The 25,499-nt window shown below is 36.0% G+C and overlaps 1 protein-coding gene across 1 annotated transcript; it reads left to right on the plus strand.

Moving 5' to 3' along the window:
* The first annotated feature begins 1,921 nt into the window (after positions 1-1,921).
* Positions 1,922-19,568, plus strand: LOC140163798 (L-ectoine synthase-like). Its single transcript, XM_072187114.1, has 2 exons — positions 1,922-2,117; positions 19,006-19,568. Exons 1-2 carry the CDS (start codon positions 1,922-1,924, stop codon positions 19,566-19,568), a joined length of 759 nt encoding a protein of 252 aa, XP_072043215.1.
* The last annotated feature ends 5,931 nt before the right edge of the window (positions 19,569-25,499 follow it).

Below are 25,499 nucleotides of genomic sequence, written 5' to 3' on the forward strand. Positions count from 1 at the left end.
TTTGACTGTAACTTCACAACTGTTGTCTGTGCTGAAATAAAATTTCCAGTGCAGTAGTTGTAGTCCTTGCCCCAATAATATACATATCTTACTTATCCCCAATGCGCTATAATTTCTATCTACAATTTTTGAGAAAAATGCAAAAATAGGCACAAAATTGGGCAGGGGTGTAGTACCTCCTTAAATCAAAGCTAAAGGGTATAGCTACGGTTTTGTGTTTGACAAAGGGTTTTGTCTTCTTTTATAACGGGTAATTTAATTCTTTTGCGGCTTGTATTTGGAACAGTGATGTTTGATTGTTTGTCAAATCCATTAAATCGTCTTTCCGGATTGAATATGTTAATTTTGCTATATTTTTGTCTGTGTCTGTTTTCATGAATCTTCTAATTGAACGCAGCTCACCCCCACTAAAAGGATTTTGACAACTTCAAGGACCATCACGTTCCTTTATCATGTTTATTGGCATAAACCTTTGATCCTTCTAAAATGGCATTTTCAGCCAATCACATGCATGCATGCAAGTTGGTTGACCTGGGCGACATCATTATTTTATATTTTTGGCGTAAAACATTTCTGCTTGGTCTCGTTGTTCTAAAAAATAATGATGTCGCCGGACGGTGTTATATGAGACCGTCCACGACAGCTACGAAAATCAGAGTAATGTTGATTGCGTATTGAACTGCGCAGCTGAGTGTATAAACCGTCACCAATTAATCGATATTGGGTACAGTTTTCGTGTCATCTGGACACACCCGCAATTATCGCGCCGACGCCCGCGATCAAATTCTACGTGACGCTAGGCATTCTGTGCGAGTACCAAATGAATAAAGAGAGTGCACGGGTACATACTATATATGTTGGTGGTATTATTTAATAACTCGCAAAACATGGGTAGCCTTCGAACTTAACGAACATACGAGCGTATCATGCAAACATTTTATAGGCGTTTAGGGCGTACTATAATTATACTGACTTAAAAAAACCCAATTTACATTTTATATTTTCATATTTTGCTCAGTTGACGGGGATGAAGTATACACAGCCGTTTTCGCCAAACGTTTGTTAAACAATTGCCGAGCACAAACGTTTGTCAAACATTTTCGTAAACGCCTGTAAACGTTTGGCAAACGTTTTGATCGCTAAATGTTTGTCAAACGTTTGGCGAAAGCGGCTATGTAGAGGGATGGATAAAAGGGGGATAGAAGAAAGATATAGATGGATGCGCGTTAAAGCAGGAACAGCTGAAAGATGCAGAGGTGGCGTTCAGAATTTGTATGTAGGGTATATTTGAAAGTGAATCTGAAAAGGAAGTGTGAAAGTGATTCGCGACTAGACCTGTAACCGTCTAGAAAAATTCTTGATATCAGCATTATTTTTCAATAATTTTGGCTATGAAATACCCCGTGAAATGAAGCAAGAATGTTTGTTTATTATCAAACAATGATTGACTGTAGAATTGGTGTCAGATTTTGTATTAATTAGTAATTGTTAAAATATTACCCTTGAGACTGTAATAAGATTTAGCATGGTTTTAAAAATATTTTTGTACCAAGCGACAAATATCATAGAACAATAAAACTCAAGTGTTTTACTGTTTCGTGTAATCTCGCGGGAGCATCTGTTAATTCTTCTTTATCAGTCGTTTGTTTAAAAAAAACTTGCTGCTTACGTTCCACGTGACCTTGAATGGCAATCAACTTGTATTGCTGTTTTTTGTAATTTACACGTCAATGCTAATACAAAGTCCATGGGAAACTGATAAGGCAATCCAAGCCCACTTTTGGGCAATCAAAAACTGTGCATTCGGGAAACGCAACAGTGTGTGGTGTTAGTTTTAATAAGTTCAAAAAAAAAAACCTCTTTAAAACACAACCGCTAGGGCAAAGTCTTTGTAAACCTACATTCATACCTCTTGACCATCATGGGTTTTCGTCATTCCGCGGATCTTCCCAAATCACCACTGCCAAATGCAGCTCTTCTAGGATGGCAGTTGGTTTCTGATGCTGACGACATGAATTTTACCAGCTACGAAGCCAATGTACCATATGGTAGTACAGTATGTCTTCAATCGCCTGGGGATGGGATGACTCATATCTATTACTGCATCAGTGGCGAAGGTATGTATCTCAGAAAAATGGGTTCTTTATTATATTGTCCTCTCAGGAGAGCCCTTAATGGTTCTAAAAGGGAATTATCTTCGTGCTCTGTAGCTGAGGAGCTTTTGTGGTTCTCCAAAAGACTTGCAGAACCTGTAATGTTGGTTCCTTGAAGGCTTATTGGAATTTCAGGAACTTTTTTATTCGAGGTCCCGAAGGACGAGGGTTCCCCAATAAGGATACTTCGATTGCTAATTATCAGAAGTGGGTTACGTGCAATAGCTGCCATGTCATGCATGTGTAGCTGCCATGTGTAAATGATGAGCACAATATAGGCCTACTGTGTGTAAATGTGACGTGTCATGTCAAAAGGAGACACTTTTGGGTAGGTTATCAATTTTGAGGTTTTTACATATCTTAAATATAGAGATATTTTGCTCCACAACGCCGTTCTGACACCGAGTAGTCAATGCCTCATTTCAAATGTTTAGTTTTAGGTTTGGTTTTGGTTTTGGTCACGTGGTTTCCTATTGTCCTGCCTAACCACTTGAATCATAAGATATCGAACTCATTGTTTCTTTTGTTGAAAACTGAACATTTGTGTCAGTCAGTTTCGGTTTTGGTTTCAGTTTCTTATAAGTGGTGTGAATCGTAAAATTATTTGATTTGAAGTTACCTACTCTAAGTATACAAAAGAAATGTTTAAATTTCGCAGTGCAATATTCACGAGCAGAGAAGTCGAACAAAGCAGTCTACACTTGAAAGCATTGATTTAGTTTGAAAGCATTGACTTGAGACTACGAAATAGCCTTAGCTTATTTCACTGTGAAAATATATAGACCATCGAAATATTTCCACACACATTACAATAAGCACTTGAAAGATTATACACTTAGAAACTTCAGTGATATAAACACTATTATACACAACTCTATTTATGTGCATGTCGCATGACGGAAGATCAATATCATAGAAAGCTGGTTTGAATTGACTTTTATTTAATTTATTTATTGGAGAGAGGGAGAGAGAGAAGAGATCGTCAGGGAAACAGGGTGTGTGGGGGGGGGAGGGTAAGGGAGAAAGAGAAACAGAGGGGAGAGAGCATTGGAAGTGGGAAGGGAAGGAGGGGGGGAGGGGAGCTCAGGAGTGGAGGGGAATAATAGGGAAGAGTTGATATCGAGTGTGGGGAGGGGGAGGAGGAGGTTATATATAGGTGGCGGAGGGAACATAGGTAAGAGGTATGGGTTGTGCTTTCCGGGGAATAATCTAATTCATAATCAAATCATCTACATCATCAATTATGCAACGTTTATATTTCAGACACATAAACAAAACTCCCCCCACCCCCCTCAATATATGCACATGATTTCTACATGTAGGCCTCGTATATAGAACTCGGGTGTAATTATAAGGTGTCATGAAAGTGTGCCACCTACGGAAGAGAGCAACTATTGCCCGCGTTGATAGATATCCGATAATGAAAATGTTAGCACAATAGGCTATTATATACGTATAGTTATAGGCCATTATACTTTTGGTTATATATACCCTCTTGTGTCCTCCCAGCACAATAGTGTTATGATTGCAGACCAGTTCATCTCCACTTTTTAATCCCTTGATTTTTGGTTTCTGAACAAAAGAGAAACCAAAACTAATGATTTGAAATGAGGGAGTTTTTGGAACCTTTTTTTCCCTTTTACATGTAAGAGCAGGGATCAATAGTCGGGATGGGCATCTGAAATGACGTAACCTAACCGGAAGATGTAGCCTATGTCTAGACAATAGAGTACCGAAGTGATGACGTCACAGAAAACGTTTTTTGCATTATGGCCGATAACGAACTGAAAGAAAACGTTATTAGTGCGGTACAAGCGTACCCATTTTAGGCAATAGCATTCCAATGCTGTAGTGATGGTAAGTTATATTTTATGCAAATAATATGATATTTAGGCTTACAAACATAACCTACAAATGTACAAGTGAACGGTCCATTGTTTGCTAAATCCAAGCGAGATCACCCGAAAATCTATGCAAGAGAAATTTCTACTGCTGCTGATGAAAATTCCTAGAGTGCGTTTGGAGTTTTTTCTACACTTTACCAGTAGGCCTAAAAAATTCATAAAAAAATAAAAATCAAATAAACATTTAGAGCGAATATATACACCCAACGCAAGTCAATTGAAGCCGTACAATTTATCGCGAATTTACGACCGTAAAATTTAGACACTTCTTTTGTCTAGATTAGCATCAACCCTCTCATCTCACTTTTTTTCATGCCAGAAACTCCCGAAACCGAAACAGAAGTTATCTTCGTCAACAAAAGACTAGAATAAAAGGATTGTTCACACGTACCATGCTAACACTTCAAAATAACAATGAGATCCGAAACCGAAACCGGAAACCGAAACCGAAACAGCAAAGATAAAACGAGGGTTCAATATATATTTCAAGTAATCTCGTTTCACATTTAGCAGCGCTTTGGCTTGCAATAAAGCCACGAAGGGGCGGTAATGCTAATATACGATTTCAGTCAAATATTGGTGCAAATATACGAATTCGGTCAACTATTTGGCTATTCTTTGCCCAAAATTATGAAATGTATATCAGTAATAATTCGAGTAATTTTAACGAAATAATGAGGTAAAATAAAAGAAAACCCACTTACAATTTTGGACTTGACGCTTAACTGTGGTGTTCTAGGGGAATTAAAATATCACAATTAACATGTTTAATTCAAAATCGTTGTCCTACAAGCACATGTTAAATGGCTCGATTCACATTAGGTATAAGTTGGGACATTGTCAGATTGTGTGAACATTACAAATACAAACAATAAGGTTGAAAAAGAAAAAGCCATTTAAAAATGAATTTAAAAAATCGTCTATTTGTAGCTTTATGACACTGAACAGACCAAATATCTGCCTCTGACGAAAAAATGTTTTCCATGCTGATTTGTTTTTGTAACGAGTATGTCATTTCAAAAAGAAAAAAAAAAAGGCGGATATTACTTTTTAAAAACTCAACGCATTACTATTAATAGGCCTATAATTATAATTATAATTATAATGTTATACTTGATTAGATAACAATTAGCCATGTGTTTGATAATTACAGAAAATAAAATATGCAAAATTGCTTCTCAAAGCAAATTAAATTACCTGGAATATGATTGTATGGTGTTAATGTATGCAGTTTAAAGTGAATTGTAAACAAAATGTGAAAAAAGAAATGGACCTCTTGCATTATATGACCACTGGGGTCACATATATTTAATTTGCTCCTCCTGATCATCCTCCACCCCGCAAATTATGCTAATTATATACGAATTATTCAAATGTTAATAATTTTTTACAACATTTATTATGCTTACTGTATTGGTCTCATCACAAGCTTTAGTTTGACACCAAATTTAACTACATAGGCTGTAGGCCTCCCCGGGGTAGGCCTATATTATGAACCCCAAAATGTTACATCTCCACTTTAAACGCATGGCCACTGACTTATTGACTTATTTATTGACTTATTTCTTTCTTTATTAACTTATTAATTTATTTATTCATTTTTTATTTTACAGACATTAAATCATGACAGTAGTTCAATATTGAGTTTACCTATTATTGTATTGACTACGTTAAAGAAATTATCTAAATTTTGCTTACCTAGGTCAACGGGCAATACTTGTTAACAGTCGGGCAACGCTGTGAATTGTAGAAATATATCTTTCTCCGGTTCATAGTTTTATATTCTATATTTTGACGACCAAAAAGTATTCGAAGCCGAATATTCGCCTTCGAAACTTTGAACCTGTGCACATGAGATCTTTGAAACCAAATCCTAGCCTGTTATACTTTATAATTTAAAAGTGCGCATGCGCCCAGTTATAAAACCGGTCCTATGCTATTTTAGAAGAAAAAAAACACTGCACGTTAGCAAAATCTAAAAGATCAGCTAGCGCAGACAAGCTTGAGGGAAATGGTTTGCTGGCAGAGGGGTTTCGTCCCTCGAGTTCTGTAAACTTTTACTATTAACGCACTTTAACGACTTATTTTTGGGGTTGAGAGCTGAGAGCACATCACTCAGACATACCAAATTGCATTCTGAATACGAGGAATAGCCTTAAAGCCATGTTATAAAATTTCTGTAAAAAAGAGTAGTATTTATTTTCCATAAAATGTTAGCTTTTACTGTCAGATATGTCCCCTTTTAATTTTGAGCCGAACCAGTGAGGTAAAGCAAAGAAAAATGCATGTTACTCCAGCAGTTGTAATACGGTACGACCATCTGGGGGTGTGTGTGTGTGTGTCCCGCACGCGTAACTTTTCTGCAACCATAACGGGACGTAATACGATAACACATAGTGCTAGTACATACATGTAAGTATATGAGGCTAGATGTAACACGAGTTTATTACCATTATTATTTCCTCTTACTTAACCCTAACACTGACCCATGCTTTTTTTTTTTGTTATTCAGAGAAGATCCGAATTTTTCAAGAAGAAGAAGAATTTTGACTTGGCACCTTTGGGATTCGAACCTTTGACCCCTCGCATGCCAAGCGAACGATCGCGGACCGGTAGCTGCTCGGGTTATTGCTGCCCGGCCAGCAATTCCGTGAGCATATCACACTTGGGGTGATTGCGTCATCGCAGACCCTGGGATGCATGTATGTTATGAATGTTTCATCGTGGTATTTTGTGTTTTTACTGGTGTTAGGGTTAATAAAATAAAAAGAAACTTACTAGACTTAAAATTATACAACGGTTTACCTGGGGTTCGAACCCACAATCTATGGATTCATAGTCCAATGCCTACACCACTGTGCTGTGAGTCGTTGTGCCAGAAAGGTGTTTGTTTATCATACTTATTGATTACGGAATAAAGTGCATACACATAATATACTACAGACTTGACATTTAATATGGAATGATTTTTTCGCAAAATTCCAAGACTGGTCTGGAAGGGGTCTGCATGAACCACGCGGGCTAAATATTAATTGGGGTGTGTCGGGAGATGGTTTAAAATAATTGTTTGCCAGAAAATGTGCTTTCCATTAGTTTACATTATGGCGTTCATAATGTAGTAAATTAGCCTAAAATGGCGGATTTAAGGAGACTGAATTTGATTTTTGCGGGGGTAACATTTCTGAATTTGAGCAACATTATTCCATAGGGCCTGCACTTTGGCTCGACATTTGAAAGGGGTGTGAATTCATTTTTGGATACGCCCCTATTATAATTAGGTAATACTCGAACACATTCCCTATATGTATATACATGTACCACATGTAGTAAATCTGTCTGCTTTATCTGTATTGTGCCTTTCTTAAGCAAATAGTTAAACACGATTTCATCAAACATTATAACAATAGCTCTTTTACAGTGTGCAATCATCCCGGGCAATAATTGGGCAATAATAGAGGATGTGCGTGAAATTATTGATTAGCTCCATACAAAGAATTTGAACCGGTGTCCTTCACTGTAATCATGGCGCAATGCAGTGCATTCAATCAAACGTTGTCGTCAACCTATTTGATCCTATAGTGCATTTGTTATGTGTGTGAGACGAGCTGTCGCGGTAGATTGCAATAGCTTGTAATCATGCTTTTGTTGAATGAATTTGAATACTCCGCCATATTTACGGTATGAACGTCATAATCTAGGTGATTATTTGCATTGGATGTCTTGAATACGCTGGCGAAGTTGTGTAATAATCGGATTAATGCTATAACAGTAGGTGAATACAAGTTTTGAATATATCGCGTTGCAAAGCCCCATTCAGTGATCCCAGCAAAAAGTGAAAAAAAAATCAAATTGTTACTTTTATAAAAAATTTTAATGGAAAAAATGGGAAAAAACCCAAGAAAACGGCAGTATCGACGAAGTTGAAGCCCCATTCAAATAGGCCTACATGTAGCTAATTTATATATACTGTCAGTATATAAATTAAATCAGTTCAATTCACGCCGAGTGTCCTTGACAGGTTTGACTCTGCTTCAGCGGTCATGAAAGAATTCAAAAGATAACCTCTGCCCCAACAATCCCAAGCAATTGTCTGAAACTGCTCTTCGGATGATGATAGTCATATAATGATCAAAAGATTATTACTGACTATATCATTGTACAAAATCTGAATTTTGATGATTTTTACGATCGTCCAGATGAAAAAATCACTGAATGGGCCGTTAGTTCCCTCCACTCCTTACCCTGGCAATATGAATCAAAGAAAAATAAAGAAAAAATTAAATAAAACAAGAAGAAAAAAAAGAAAAAGAAAAAGAAACAATAAAAGAAAAACAAATATGAAAAGTTCGAACAATATTTGGTTTATAAAATTAATGTGACCGTGATGAGGCTCGAACTCACCACCTTCCGATTTAAAGTTTGAAGCGCTCGTGTACCAAATTCTGACGCCTTACCAAGTGAGCTGTGCTCCTGAGATACGAAATAAAAATAAAATAATACACTGTATACCTGCTTGTGTCGGTAATTGATTTGCTCAAATTCCATAATGGTACAGTGCAACAGAGCAAAAATGCCCAAAATTTAAAAGCTATATAATTTATGAACAATATACACTACACATAAAACTACTAATACAAGGGAATTTCAACATAAGAATCCAAACAATTAAGTACCAACATGCACAGCTTTGTCCTTATATCACATTTGGGTTTTTAACAAAATGTTATCAAACCTCTACTGTGATTGGCAGCTGCACAAGGCATCTCTTTGATAGCTGATAATGGCCATCCATTCAGCAAGTGGCTACTAACTGACCTTGACAGGCTTGAATGAGCACTGTCATCTGCTACAAAACCATCACACTCTAGGACCTGGTCGCCTATATTAATTTACTAGTCAACATTTGCATAGGAACCGCATAGTCGGAGGCAAGGTTCATTATTGATTGGAGATTATATACGTATTTATTACTAATAGACAAGTAATATACATATATATATCGTGTGTTTGCGATTTATTCCGTAATCAATAAGTATGATGAACAAACGCATTTCTGGCAGAAGCACTCACAGCGTAGTGGTATTCGATCTCGACTATTAAATAAAAGGTTGTGGGTTCGAACCCTGGTAGAATTTTAATTGGAATAAATTTGTTTTTCTTTTGTTAAGGGCTGGGGTATGAACGTTTGGACAGTATTTATTTTGGGACATCAGAGCACATCAGACATATCGAATTGCATTCTGAATACGAAGAATGTCATTCTGATATCAAATAATTTCGATTTTTGAAATTCGCAATTTAATACACATTTTATGGCAAATCATTAAAATTGATATTTTTGATATTTAACAGTACTTGAAGTAAACTTTATAAATCTGATGATTTATACTTAAAGTGTATGTAGGTGGGATGAAAAGCCGACGATCAATTGAAAATTTTGACCTTTCGTATTGAAGATATGGATTTTTTTCCCAAAACACCAAAAAAAATAGGTCTTTTGGAAAAAATCCATATCTTCAATATGAAAGGTCAAAATTTTCAATTGACCGTCGGCTTTTTCCTCCTGCTACATACACTTTAAGAATATATCATTAGATTTATATAATTTACTTCGAGGACTGTTATATATCAAAATTTGAAAAATATCAATTTTTATAATTTGTCATAAAATTTGTATTATATTGTGATTTTCAAAAATGAAAATTATTTGATATCAGAAAGACATGCTTCGTATTCAGAATGCAATTCGATAGGTCTGAGGTGCTCTCATGTCCTACAAAAATACTGTCGAAACGCAATAAACGCTCATTTTAGATCCCTTAAGTAAGAGGTAATAATTATGGCAATAAATCCGCCGTATAAAACTGAACACAGCTCAATCCAGCCTCATATAGTCCTGTATCATGTAAATGTATTATGTGATGCAAATGTTGACTAGGAAAAAAAATATCGCGACCTGGTCACTATAATGCTACAGGAGCACAGTACTTTGACAATGGAGTGAAAGACTATTATTATTGATTAGGCGCGGATTCTAAAAGTACAGCTCCTATGCGTGTGTAGCAAAAAATTGGAATAGAATGTTTGGAATCATGTAACTAAAATACTAAATGCATTCTGCAAAATGTGCTCTTACCAATTTATGAAGCATTTCATTAGCTTTAATTTGACATATTGTTTGACATGTTTGGAATTATGGTAAATCATTAAATAAAATATTTATTAATTAATCAATTATGTCAATTAATTAAAAATGCACGAGTACATTATCCGTCATACACTTTGAGTGTAGGCCTATTAAAACAATAGGCAATATTAATTGCTGCATTCATTATATTAGTTTTAATATTAGGAAAATATCTTACATTTTAAAAACACCGTCAGGACATTGACCAGCTACGTAGCATTTAACTGGTAAAGAAAATCAATCCCTGTATGTTAGCTATCAATGGTATCGATTGCGCCATACGTCATACTTTAGTAACTTATTCATGCATGGTTTGTAACCAATTGACTTTATGTTGTGATCATTTAGAGCACTGAACCAGTTCGAAACGATCGATTTAGATGTCCGACTAAGTACTACGGTGAATATCAACTGGACTTTATAGCTCTATAATTTGAACTTTAAAATCTACTTATATTAAAACACACGACATTGGGATTTAACAATTTGTTCAGTATTATCATAGGCCTTCAACACATGTGTTTGAAGGCCTATGGTATTATAAAGCATGATCATGATATTATGCGCTAGTGTGTGTTTCCCGTGCCCGGCTATGTTATTTTAGATATAGGCCTACATGTATTTCATTTGTAAAATGCTGAATATTTTGCAATGGTGTCATCTTGTATAATTATGATCCACCTGTTTTTGGCCCTTTTTAATGAATAGAAGCTCGATTATTCTCATTTGATGTTTGATTTATTTGAGGTCATTAATCATAATTTATGACAATGATATTGCTAAATAGGGTGCAACTCTACTAGTCTTATTACAAGACTGCCCTACCCCAACCCTAACCCTAAACTCCGTAAACGAGGACTGGACTCAAGTCTAGCGAGTTGCACCCTATTCGGTAATTGTACCCTATTATAGAACACCGTTTGTAACTATACCATTTTAACACCACAGAATGTATATTCGTACTTTTTTGATGGTATATATATCGAACAGACAATTATATAGTTATGTGACCTCTGTGTCGAAAGCGCCACCTAATTCTACTATATGGTTATGTGAAAGTAGTATTTCTAGTATTTGAGCGTGCACGTATTATCTAGAATCTATTGTTTAGCGTGCAGGTTATTAGATAATGCATTGTTTAGCGTGCAGGTTTATATAATTTGGGCTGTGAAGGGTAGTTCGCGAAAATAATGCACGGGAGAAGAATACATAACGATGAATAGAAACGGGCACTAGAAGTGTATGTGATGCAAATGTTGACTAGGAAAAAAAATATCGCGACCTGGTTACTATAATGCTACAGGGAGCACAGTACTTTGACAATGGAGTGAAAGACTATTATTATTGATTAGGCGCGGATTCTAAAAGTACAGCTCCTATGCGTGTGTAGCAAAAAATTGGAATAGAATGTTTGGAATCATGTAACTAAAATACTAAATGCATTCTGCAAAATGTGCTCTTACCAATTTATGAAGCATTTCATTAGCTTTAATTTGACATATTGTTTGACATGTTTGGAATTATGGTAAATCATTAAATAAAATATTTATTAATTAACCAATTATGTCAATTAATAAAAAATTTAATGCAAATATGCATATTTTCTCTGACAGAATTGTAGGATTTGACAAGAGCCATCTTTCTTGTAAGTTTGATTCTTATAACATACCGGTATCGTATTGCGTCCCGTTATAGTTGCAGAAAAATACGCGTGCAGGACACACATAGGCACCCCCCCACACACACACACCCAGAGGATCGTACCGCTTTACAATCGTATAACATTCATTGGCGCTAGTAGTAGTAAATTCCAATTTTCTTTGCTTTACCTCACTTGTTCTGCTCAAAATTAAAAGGGGACATATCTGACAGTAAAAGCTACATTTTATGGAAATTATGTTTAAATTTGCTTAAACAGCACAAAACAGATAAAGCAGACTAATGTACTATACATAGGCCTATACATGTATGGTATGCCAGGGACTGTTTAAGAATATATCATTAGATTTATGATATTTACTTCGAGGACTGTTATATATCAAAAATGTGAAAAATATCAAATTTTATTAATAATTTGTCATAAAATTTGTATTATATCGTGAATTCCAAACAATGAAATTTATTTGATATCAGAAAGACATTCTTCGTATTCAGAATGCGTTTTCTTTGTCTTTTTTTTTTTTTTTTTTTCTTGTTTTTTTTTTTTTTTTTTTTCTTCTTTTTTATATTGCCAGGGTAAGGATAGTAGGGAACTAAAGGCCCATTCAGTGATTTTTTTGATTTTTTTTTTCATCCCGACGATCGTACAAATCATCAAAATTCAGATTTTGGATACTAGACTGCGGAACTCAGTCTTCAATGATAGTCAGTAATTTTTATATTTTGGACATTATTATGACTATCATTTGAGGACTGAGTTCTTATGATCCGAGGAGCAGTTTCAGATAATTGCCTGGGATTATTGGGGCAGAGGTTATCTTTTGAATTCTTTCATGACCACTGAAGCATAGTCGAACCTGTCAAGGACACTCGGCGTGAATTGAAAGACCATGTCACTCGCCACAAAAGAATGTCAAAGGTCATACAAGGCCTATGGATGATTTTGTACGTTTCGTCATTGTCATAGATGTGCTAACATAGCTTGCTAGTGTAGTGGTTCAGCCGAAAGCCGTGTGTCTAAGACAAAAAAAAATGCATTTACGTGAGTCTGTAATTTATATACCGGTACTGACAGTATATAAATTAGCTACATGTATTTGAATGGGGCTTCAACTTCGTCAATACTGTCGTTTTCCTGTTTTGTTTTTTTGCCATTTGTTTTCATTAAAAATGTATACACGTAACAATTTGATTTTTTTTCACTTTCGCTGGGATCACTGAATGGGACTTTGTAGCGCGGATTATTCAAAACTTGTTTTTACCTACTGCTATATAGTATTAATCCGATTATTACATAACTTTGCCAGCGTATTCAAGACATAGGTTATGTAAGGGATAAACTGTACATGGGTATAGGGTATAGAGGCCCTGCATGCTTTTATCACGGCGCAGTCCATTCAATCAAATGTCGTCAGTGTGCGAGACGAACGATGTATAAATCTGGAGGTCACATCATCACTTATCATGCTTATTGTAAAAAGTTTGTCCAATGCATATACTGTGTGTATTGTTCCCGGGTATTGTCAATGCAGTCAAGCAAACAGGTATTATATTTTGAAAAGGCCGCTATAGTATATTCACAGGGGTGTCTTGAATGGCCAATCATATGGGACATAATCAAATTGCAGTGACTGCTTCCTTTGTTACCACATGTCAGTCATCTTGTGATTATTGGACCATGTAAACCTGCAAAAAACGAGCCAAAGTGCAGGCCCTATGCTGATATTATAAAATTTATTGAGGTTTGAGGCGATCTTACTGAACCGAAATACCAATAAGTGTTTGTCAGAACTGAAATGCACCTGTGATCTACCAGTTTTGAAAGTGGGAGGAGCTTTGAAAATATGCCTCTTAAAAGTGGTACGCACTCAGAAAATTTGAATGGTCCCCTGGGGCCAAATTTTATAAACTTACTGTACACAAAGAAAGAGTGTGAGTTCATTGGACAACCAGGAATCAGCACAGTTATTTTTGTACCGTAAGTTTATAACATTTGACCCCAGGGGCCATTCAAACTTTCTGATTACGTACAGCTTTTAAGAGCCATATTTTAAGCTCCTCCCCTGTTCAAAGCCTTGGTACAATGTAAGTGTATTTTTGCTGTCATGAATGCCAGTTGCTGACGAAGTTTAAGAAATATCACTTCAAACCCCTATAAATTTGATAATAACATAACCATTTTGCATAAAGTCCGAAATTGTGTCCCCCACAAAGCTCAAATTCAGCATCTCTAAATCCGCCATTTTAGGCTAATTCACTACATTATGAGCACCATAATGTACACATATGGAAAGCACATTTTCTATCAAACAATTATTTTACACCATCTCCCGACACACCCTAATTAATATTTAGCCCGTGCGGTCTATGCAGACTCCGTCCAGACCAGTCTTGGAATTTTGCGAAAAATAGTCCATATTAAATGTCAAGTCTGTATTACTATTATAATTAGTACTAATAAATTCGTATATAATCACCATAACCCTAACCCTAACACTTAATCCTAACCCTAACCCTAACCCTAAATCCTAACCCTAAACCCTAATCCTAACCCTTACCCTAACCATAACCTTAAGACCCTAACCCTATGACCCTAACCCTAACAATAATGAACCTTGGCTCGGACTATGCTGTTAGTAATATTTTGCGTCCCGTTATGGTTGCTAATATTTCAATCGTAATAATAAAACGACGGTTCCTGCGTTTTATTCCAAATCTCGGATTTTGACAAAACTACAGCACCTAAAGTCATGTTTTCGCAGACAATCTTTGTTTACTAAAGTACATTACAATCGTGTAAAAACCCAGAATTTGAAAAAAAAATGAGGGCGTTCTCTTCAGCAAATGTTATAATAATTATGGCTTTAACTGATATCAAATAATTTTGAAGTTTTGAAATTTGCGATATAATACAGTTTTTATGACAAATTATTAAAAAATGATATTTTTGATATTTAACAGTCCTCGAAGTAAAGTTTATCAATCACCTACTAAAGTTGAAAATTTAGAGAATAAAGGTATTGTTTTAGCCGCTGGAGTGCATCTATCGTCTCATATAACACGGGCGACATCATCATTTTAATTAAAACAACGAGGCGAAGGCGAGTTTTACGCCAAAAATAATGATGTCACCCGTGTTATATGAGACGATAGATGCACGGCAGCGGCTAAAAACAATACCTTTATTCTCATTCTTAAACACTTCAATTCAAATAAAAAATATTATACAAATTTTAATCAAATTAAATCTATATTTTGCAAGGAATTACCTAGGGCTTAAAATCGATCAGCCTCCGATTGGTCCAAATAGCGAGTACGCGTATCGCGTCGACGCAAACGCGCTGTCCCGTGTGATATCGTGTCATATCACACGGGTAAAGCTGGGCAAGAACCAATAAGATTGCAGGAACGTTCTCAAGTGTTTAAGAATGATACATATATAACGTGCCTGGTTCACTAATGTATTTCACGAATTCATTTAATTGACTTTTAATTATTTTTTTTAATTACTTTTTCATTATTTTTAATTACCTACAGCTGCATGAAAGTATACACTATGATCATTAATATCACTAAGTTTATGGTATTGATGGTATTGATATGCAAAAACGAATACATATTCTGCACAAATGCATAAAACGCATACAGGGGCCAACAATATGCACGATATGTCCCCTTTTAATTTTGAGCCGAACCAGTGAGGTAAAGCAAAGAAAAATGCATGTTACTCCAGCAGTTGTAATACGGTACGACCATCTGGGGTGTGTGTGTATGTGTGTCCCGCACGCGTAACTTTTTCTGCAACCATAACGGGACGTAATACGATAACACATAGTGCTAGTACATACATGTAAGTATATGAGGCTAGATGTAACACGAGTTTATTACCATTATTATTTCCTCTTACTTAACCCTAACACTGACCCATGCTTTTTGGTATCGGAAGTCAGAGAAGATCCGAATTTTTCAAGAAGAAGAAGAATTTTTGACTTGGCACCCCCGGGATTCGAACCTTTGACCCCTCGCATGCCAAGCGAAAGATTGCAGGAACGTTCTCAAGTGTTTAAGAATGATACATATATAACGTGCCTGGTTCACTAATGTATTTCACGAATTCATTTAATTGACTTTTAATTATTTTTTTAAATTACTTTTTCATTATTTTTAATTACCTACAGCTGCATGAAAGTATACACTATGATCATTAATATCACTAAGTTTATGGTATTGATGGTATTGATATGCAAAAACGAATACATATTCTGCACAAATGCATAAAACGCATACAGGGGCCAACAATATGCACGATATGTCCCCTTTTAATTTTGAGCCGAACCAGTGAGGTAAAGCAAAGAAAAATGCATGTTACTCCAGCAGTTGTAATACGGTACGACCATCTGGGGTGTGTGTGTATGTGTGTGCCGCACGCGTAACTTTTTCTGCAACCATAACGGGACGTAATACGATAACACATAGTGCTAGTACATACATGTAAGTATATGAGGCTAGATGTAACACGAGTTTATTACCATTATTATTTCCTCTTACTTAACCCTAACACTGACCCATGCTTTTTGGTATCGGAAGTCAGAGAAGATCCGAATTTTTCAAGAAGAAGAAGAATTTTGACTTGGCACCCCTGGGATTCGAACCTTTGACCCCTCGCATGCCAAGCGAAAGATTGCAGGAACGTTCTCAAGTGTTTAAGAATGATACATATATAACGTGCCTGGTTCACTAATGTATTTCACGAATTCATTTAATTGACTTTTAATTATTTTTTTAAATTACTTTTTCATTATTTTTAATTACCTACAGCTGCATGAAAGTATACACTATGATCATTAATATCACTAAGTTTATGGTATTGATGGTATTGATATGCAAAAACGAATACATATTCTGCACAAATGCATAAAACGCATACAGGGGCCAACAATATGCACGAAATTAATATCTGTAAAATGTAATAATAATTTAAAAAAATCCTTTTGATTTACTTAGAAGGGCAGGTTTCATTTAAAATGTCATTCCATTTAATTGAATTATCATTTTTGATAAATAATTTACAACATTACACTATTTCGCCCCAAATTAAGGTGTTTAACGGTCTAAAAACGAAGATGCACAGGGCAATTCTGGACAATTTCTATCCGGTAGATGGAGCTACCCCCACGCCTGTTGCAATTTTTCTCGTCCAAAGGCTTTCCCCCACGAATGACCGAAAAACTGGGTTAGGATGAAAGGGCGTTACCAGAGGCGTCGTGAAGCAATATTTGCTTGATTTCCCCTGCCAATTGAATGTTTGACTGATCACCACAAACTATACAATATAGGAGGCACGTTAAAATAGCCACTGCTCCTATGTAAACTGAGCTCAAAAAGAAACTTATAATTTTTCACAAGGTCATATCTTGAAATCCTGTCCATCAAATTGAACCAAAATTACACACAGATTTACTTCAATACTCTACTCTTAACACATGTCAGTAACCAAGCAGTTATCCAACTTTTGGTTTCAGTTTCTTATAAGTGGTGTGACGAAGAAAAATGTTTGGTTTGAAGTTACCTACTCTAAGTATACAAAAAAATGTTTAAATTTCGCAGTGCAATATTCACGAGGAGAGAACTTGAGCATGGTAATCTACATTGAAAGACGTGGTTTACAAAATCGAATAAGCCTAGGCTATTTCACCTGTGAAAAAATATAGACCATCGAAATATTTGCATTCGACATTACAAAAGCGGCGACTAAGTTGTTATAAACAAAATCGTGACATTACAAAAGCGGCGACTGGAGTGTTATAAACAAAATCGATTCAGGTCCTTAATCCCATGTACCAGAATCAATAGAAGGCTATGACTTCCAATACTGAAGCAATTTTTACTGAAAATCGAAATAGAAGATAGAGGGGGAAAGAGAGAAGATAGAGGGGAAAAGAGAGTTTGTGTGGGGGAAAAGAGAGTGTGTGTGGGGGGAGGTAAGGACAGGGAGAAAGGGAAACAGATGGGAGAGAGCATTGCAAGTGAAAAAGGAAGGGGGAGGAGAGCTCGAGATGGAGGAGATATCGAATATAGTCTAGCGAGGAGGGGGAGGAGGAGACACTTAAGGAAGAGGGGGTTATATAAGTGGGGGAGAGTGGAGCCTAGGTAAAAGGTATGAGTTGTGCTTACCGGGGATAATAAAATAATTCATAATCAAATCATCTCCATGCATCGTTTATGTTTCATACAAACAAACAAAGCCCCCACCCCACCCACCTCTCAATATGTATACGCACATGTATATGATTTCTAGGCCTATAACTTGGGGTGTAATATGCCAACTTTGACAGAGAGCATCAACTGTCGTCCGCGGGGCCGGGGATAGATTTCCGATATCAATCATGATAATAATTATGTTAGCACAATAGGCTATTGTATACTTCTGGTTAGGCTATTGTATACTTCTGGTTATATATCCACCCAGCATAATAGTGTTATGATTGCAGACCAGTTCATCTCCACATTTTAATCCCTTGATTTTTGGTTTCTGAACAAAAGAGAAACCAAAACTAAACATTTGAAATGAGGGATTGTAGATGCAGTATGGTCTTACCCAATTAACAAATGAGCGTTCAGTTCAAAATCATCATAAGTGACAAACAGGTATTGCATTCTTGCGCGTCCTGTGGGCGGTTTGTTTTGGGCGGTTTGTATCCCTTAAATTACGAGTTGAAACCGGGTATAAAACTTAAGATACAACACCTTTTTGGTCCTATAGCGCTATAGCCCAAAGAGGTACCGATGGCACTTTTCATCGTACCCTGATCATTTGTACAGTTCATTTGTTTTTTATTTAAATGATAAACAATAACACTATACAAATGTTAATTATTATGCTTGATACAATTTATTACATCTCCTGGGAGCGATGTTAAAAGTCATCGGTACCACAACAGGGCACCGATAGTTCTAAAGGACCAAATTGGATGTGGTGCCTAACGCACTTTTAAAGTTTGATTCATTCCTAATTTCAGGATTAACGTTTATGCATGTGATGATGAGGGTTGATTAAAATTAAATTTAGTAAAATAATTTTATTTTCTTCCTTCCAATGCAGGTACCTGTTTATTCGCCGATGACGGGACAAAATATTCCTTGCAACGGAAGCACTTAGTCGCATTATCTTCCGGTCTGTCATGCAACCTGACCATCTCATCCCCAAATGGTATGCGACTCTTTGTAGTTTACTGCAAAGACAAATCTGACAGTAACATCCGTGTGATGAGATCTTTTCAAGATATCTTGGGAACCGACCGGGATATTGACTTTGGAGGTGGTTACAGTCGGCGACTTTTGCTGAAATCTGACGGGTTTTTAGTCGGTTTTTGCATTACGAGCATTAATCCTGGAGCTGCCATTAAGATGCAGTATAGAAATCATCTGGAAGCGTGTTATTATTATACAGGAGGTAAAGCTACTTACAGTTTTGACGACGAGAAGGTTGCAGTGGAGACAAAAATTGATGATGCAAACGGCACAATGATGATCATGAATAAGCACGATAAGCATACGTTAACAGTGAATGCTACTGAAAATGCAGAATGTATTTCTCTTTTTTACCCGGTAATTGATGGGAAAGAGATCCATCATTTTTCAGAAGATGGTTACTCGAGTTATTGAGGACTGATCATTCTGGTAAGGAGGGGAGAGCTAGAAAGAACTACTCATGATGATTTGTTTAAAAACTTCCGTGCTGGTGATTCAAGAAACAGTTGAAACATTCTCTCTTTATAATTGCATAAAATCAATGACATTTTGTTTTATTTAAAGTATTGCAGCTGTATGTTTTACAAGGGTATATAGCATAATGTTATTTAAGTGCTGACAAATTGTTCGCAAAAATGTTTGTCAAAAACATGTTACAACAACATTTTGACAAAATTTTAAAAACGTTGTTGTCGTAATTATAGCCTTTTGTCATATAATACGTATACGTTTTAAAAACGTTTTCACGACCTTTATATAACCCGATATTGAAATACTCATTAGGTGTCACTGCCTGAACAGAAGTGATCATGTCTCACATCCTTTTTTAACTAGATCGACGGGAATAACTCTAATAGTGAGGGATCAACATTTATTGCCTCAGGCAAACTCACTTCATGGGAACTGAATACCACACAAGGACATTTTTATGTAACTCATTGATCCATGTGTGTCATATGCTGCCTCTAACTAGAATGGCATGACAGCCTGATGATGTGGTAAATTCATTGATACTAAGGATTAAATTTTGATCAATTCTCACAGGTAGTGAAACGTAATTACTATTGAAATGTTTGGACTAAAACCAAAACACTTTTAACTATTTTAACTATTTTCGTGTTTTCTGGGTGGATCCATAACTATTAGCCGAATATATAATATATATTTAATACGCATAATAAGATATTTCTCCTCATATATTCAATAACAGGGTGTAGATTATCATTTTAAATTTCTATATGACAATTGCTACAAATAAATTTCACGATAACAAACAAAAGAGTTATGATTAAATATATAATTTTATTCAAGGTAGATGGCTCATAGACTTCATAGTGTCATTTTGAATATACGACGTATGTATTGAAATTACTGGGAGAAGATTATTGATGAGAGCAGTTGACGGCCAGTTGACGGTCTAAAACAAAAAAGATAAGATAAGATCGCGACCTTGAACTATAGGTAAATTAAAAGATAAATAAGGTTTTATTAAAACATACATTGTCATAAGATAAATAGGGTAAATTAAAATATATTGCCCATTGTCATAGGTGTGGATGAAGATTTCATGTCATTATCATAGCCAAAATAAGTTACAGCTTTCTTTTAAAGCTTTATTTTTCGGTCACTTTTTAATTGATATGTCGTTGTGCAAACAAGCTACTATTCCAGCAAATTCATCAAATCGCGTAACAAACAAAGAGAATGTTCAGACGTCACGTCAAAAACACTGCACACTAAAAGGTTCATTTTCATGGCTCAAATTCTGAATTTTATTTATTTATTAGCCAGTGTGTATAAGATGTTCACAGATTTGGAGTCAAAGGTCATTAAGGGGTCTCTTCCGGTCTAAAACCAAATACCTTCAACAATTTTTATTAGCCATGTAAAACATACCACAGTGACGGTATGTTCACACCACAGACGAAAGAGATACAGACTGCAATCAGTCAAAATCTCAGCATCACCCGATAAGGAGGGCCGATTGTTCCATGAAATGCAACAGGGGAGAGTGCTACGCAATTACCACGTATCTTTATGGTCTTTCGCGTAATCACGCTAGCACGCAACACTCTATCGTGTATTTGCCAGCGAAGTGATTACACCCTGGTAACTGGATCACGCGCCTTTTGGAATTTGTAATACATGCCATATAGACTTTAATTGTGTTGCGATCATTTCGATCGTGGTACAGAACTCAAAAGCATGATTCAGTTGAAATGGTGATAGTCGGATTACACGTAACACTTCACTGGCGAATACGCGAAAGCACGCAACGCTAGCGTGATTGATAGACACGGCACGGCACGGCACAATCGGCCCTCATGAATATGTGAGAACTCACAATCGTACAATGCACGGGGATTGTGCCCTGTTGCTGTTTCATGTGTGGTTCACACATGAATTATTGTTACCAAGTATATATGTGATATTTTTTATTTGGGGTCCGGGGTGATCAAGGAGTCACTTCCGGTCTAAAACAGAATACCGTCAATAACATAGCAGAGAGGCGGTATGTTCACACATGAATTGCTTTTACCCAGTGTATATGTTTTTGGTTTTTTTATTTGGGGTCAATGGCCATTAAGGGGTCACTTCCGGTCCGAGACGAAATACCTTAAAATTACACCTTCTGGCACAAACAACATAGTTGAGTGACGCTAATTACCCCGGCACACATGAATTGTCTATAGGATGTTCATATATTTGGGTTCAAAGGTCATTAAGCGGGCCAACTTGTTCGTATTGTATGCAACACTAGTGTTTTTTTTTTTGCATAATCAGCTTTAAATACGGCTTTATAATTTATTATGCGATGGAGACACGGCTGGGTCTCAAAACAATAGAGAGTTCCCGTGTTTTCAAGCGACGGACTACAATAGTGTTTATAACGTGATTCGCACCGCCGTATTCCTCATTCCTTTTATCTGGTCAATGACCCTATTGGTGCTACATTCTACAAAATAACATTTGCTAATTATTGCGCGAGTGTTGGTATTCTGAAAATTGTAAACGGAGTTTAGGTTTCCCTCCATTCATTCATTCATTCATTCATTCATATTTTATTTCCATAAAAATCAAAGACATTACAAAAAAATATATAAAACACGGTACATATGGAGGAAAAGGCTGGAAGACCAAAAAGGTCTGAAAGTTAGCCTTTCCCTGAAATCAAATGAATTAACAAAATAAATCAACATTACATAACATAACCAAAAGACAAGGGAAGGGGAGAAGGGGGGGTGCTCACGAAAAAGATTAATTATATTTAGAGATCAGTTTTGTTTTGAATTGATTACGGAAATGTTTAACAGATTTTGAAGCTTTCAGATTTTTATCTAAAGAATTCCAAAGAATGGGACCTCTTGTACGTATAGCATGATCAGAAAAGACTTTCTTATTTTTGGTTAGATTTAGATTAGATTTACATATCGTGTCTTGTAGTTATGTATGTCAGAACGTTTGGTAAAATAATTATCAAATGAACAGGGCAGCTCATTTATAGAGTGCCTGTACATGAATGTACCTAATTCCAGTGTGTACATATCTTCAACTTTTAATATGTTATAATTAGCAAACAATGGCACTGTGTGGTCTCTATTCAGTATCGAAGTTACGTAATGTTACTATGTCAACGGGATCACGCGCTAGAGTAATGAACCACGATCGAAATGATCACCACATAAAGTATATGGCACTCGAAGGCATACCAAAGTAGCGTGATCCGGTAACCAAGAGAATTACGTAACCACTTCGATGCTGAATAGTGAACGTTTGCCACATGATGCAGTCATGGTCCATGGCAAAGGCGATTCGACCTTTGTGGCATTAAACCCAGTTAACAGGAAATTAATCCAGTAAATCGATTCAGTAAAGCAAATAAGCTCATGCATTCGATCACTAACGGCAATCAGCTTCGGTCGATTACCCCAGCTGCAGCGTGTGTAAACTCTAATAGAGGCTGTACGTGAAATTATTGATTGGCTCCAAACAAAGGATTTGAACCGGTGCACGTAATCATGGCGCAGTGCAGTCCATTCAATCAAATGTTGTCATCAACCTATTTGATCGCAGTGCATTGTTATGTGTGTGAGACGAACTGTCGCGGTTGATTGCAATCAAACAAACGATGTCTTATGTATTACTTTGTTCCGTGATGAAAATCGTGATGTTTATTTAATCACTCTCAAAAAATGTATTTCTTTGTAGGCCTATTACTTTGTTTTGTGATGAAAATCGTGATGTTTTATTTCATCACGCTTTAAAACAAACGATTTCTCATGTATTACTTTGTTTCGTGATGACAATTTTGATGTTTTATTTCATCACTCACGAAAAATTGATTTCTTATGTATTACTTTGTTTCGGGATGAAAATCGTGATGTTTTATTTCATCATCACGCTGTAAAACAAACGATTTCTTATGCATTATATTTGTTTTGTGATGAAAATCGTGATGTTTTATTTCATCACGCTCTAAACAATAATTATAGTTACATGCATTAATAATAATTAATCTTATTAAAACGGTAGGCCCTATGTTGTTTAGAAAAAATGTAGAAAGTGATGATGATGATGATGTCGATGATGATGATGATGATGATGATGATGATGATGATGATGATGATGATGTGTCCAAAAGTGTCCCGGTTTGTTTTTCTTGCCCTAAATCGTGCGTATCTATTAATAAGGCACTTCAATAATCAATAATCAGTCCCGTGACGGCCTCCACTAACTAGCTACTAACTTGGGTTTATGGGCGCTGATATTTCATGTTCACTGTCACTTATTTATCAGAAAAGTGCGACCCTTTGTCAATCACCTACAGTACCCAATTTCGGCATACTATATAAGAAACTCATCATAATGATTGCCAGAGAATAGTTAAGATGTAGCTTGTACCGTTTTTTGTGGCATCCTTCAGAAGTGAGCGGTCCGATACCAATATTTTCGGTCAAATCTCCATTCAATTAACACGGGGAGTTGGCTAGCTATGCCTTGCCCTCACTCATATTTTACAAAAGTGCGACTATTTCTGAACATCTAACCTAGCTGTAATTTTAGGTCATGTTAGAGAAATATATTTGCTAGAAGTTTGGAGAATAGCTAACATATTGGCTGGTTATTTTTCACACAGTGATGTTAACTAGGCAAGTGCCCATTCTTGCAACGTACATCATTTGTAGGGGTCACGCGTCAATGGTGAGAGCACTGTGTATTGTGTATAGGAAAACGGACAGTAACTGCAGTATGACCGTTCTAATAGCCCATTTTTGAATTTTTACAATTTTATTTAAGTAAGTTTTACATGTATTTCCCCATAAAAGTACTCCATAATTCAAATAAGGCAATATTAACGTACAATAAAGTGTAAATAAAATACGACTTGGAACAAAATGTTTCAATTTATTCATGACACCGACATTTCTTGAAATTGTTCTAGATACGCAATCTATGTGACATTTCCAAGTGAGACATTCGTCTATTAGTACACCAAGGAATTTAGTTTGATGCACTCTTTCTAAAGCCGTGTGATCTAGTGTGATTTGCAGGTCTTGATTCATCGATGTCATTTTGGGTGTGCCAAGTATCATGTAATTTGTTTTGGTAGCATTAATTGACAATTTATTAGCTTTAAACCAATTGCTTACTTCCTTTAACTCTTCATTAACAAGGTTTGTCTGGCGTTCTACGTTTTTATGGGAGTATAAAATGGTGGTATCGTCTAAAAAAAGGACGAATTCGAGTACTTTAGATGCATTAGTTATATCATTAACATAGAGTATAAATAGAAGTGGCCCCAGGATTGATCCTTGTGGAACACCACATATAATATCGTGTGATTCTGATTCATAAGAATTATAATAAACATATTGTTTTCTGTTACTTAGATAATTTCTGAACCATTCTAACACAATACCACGAAAGCCATAGTGTTCTAATTTATGTAAGAGTATGTTATGATCGATTGTATCAAAGGCTTTTGATAAGTCCAGAAATATTCCAATAGTTGTTTCGTTTCTTTCAACTGCTGCAGTAACTTTGTCTACCATTTGCTCTATAGCCATAAAGGTGGAATGTTTTGACCGAAAGCCAAATTGTTTGGGGTTAAGGATTTGCTTATTGTCAATGTAATCCGTACATCTGTTAAAAACCAACCTTTCAAGAATTTTTGAAAAACACGGTAGTAGAGAAACTGGACGATAGTTTGAGAATGCCTCGGCATCATCTTTTTTGTATAATGGTATGACTTTTGCTATTTTTAATTTACCAAGATGGCGGGTAACCCAAAACACGGGAACTCTCTATACTTTTATTCTCATATGAAACGGTTTGACTATAAAA

Source organism: Amphiura filiformis, chromosome 11 (genome assembly GCF_039555335.1).
Source record: "Amphiura filiformis chromosome 11, Afil_fr2py, whole genome shotgun sequence".
Classification (NCBI taxonomy): Eukaryota; Metazoa; Echinodermata; class Ophiuroidea; order Amphilepidida; family Amphiuridae; genus Amphiura; species Amphiura filiformis.

What these genes read in the sequence shown, in the direction of transcription:
- LOC140163798 (XM_072187114.1), top strand. Translation starts at nt 1,922, where the DNA reads ATGGGTTTTCGTCATTCCGCGGATCTTCCCAAATCACCACTGCCAAAT. An exon ending in TTACTGCATCAGTGGCGAAG is followed by an intron (nt 2,118 to 19,005) that starts GTATGTATCTCA and finishes CTTCCAATGCAG; the next exon opens with GTACCTGTTTATTCGCCGAT.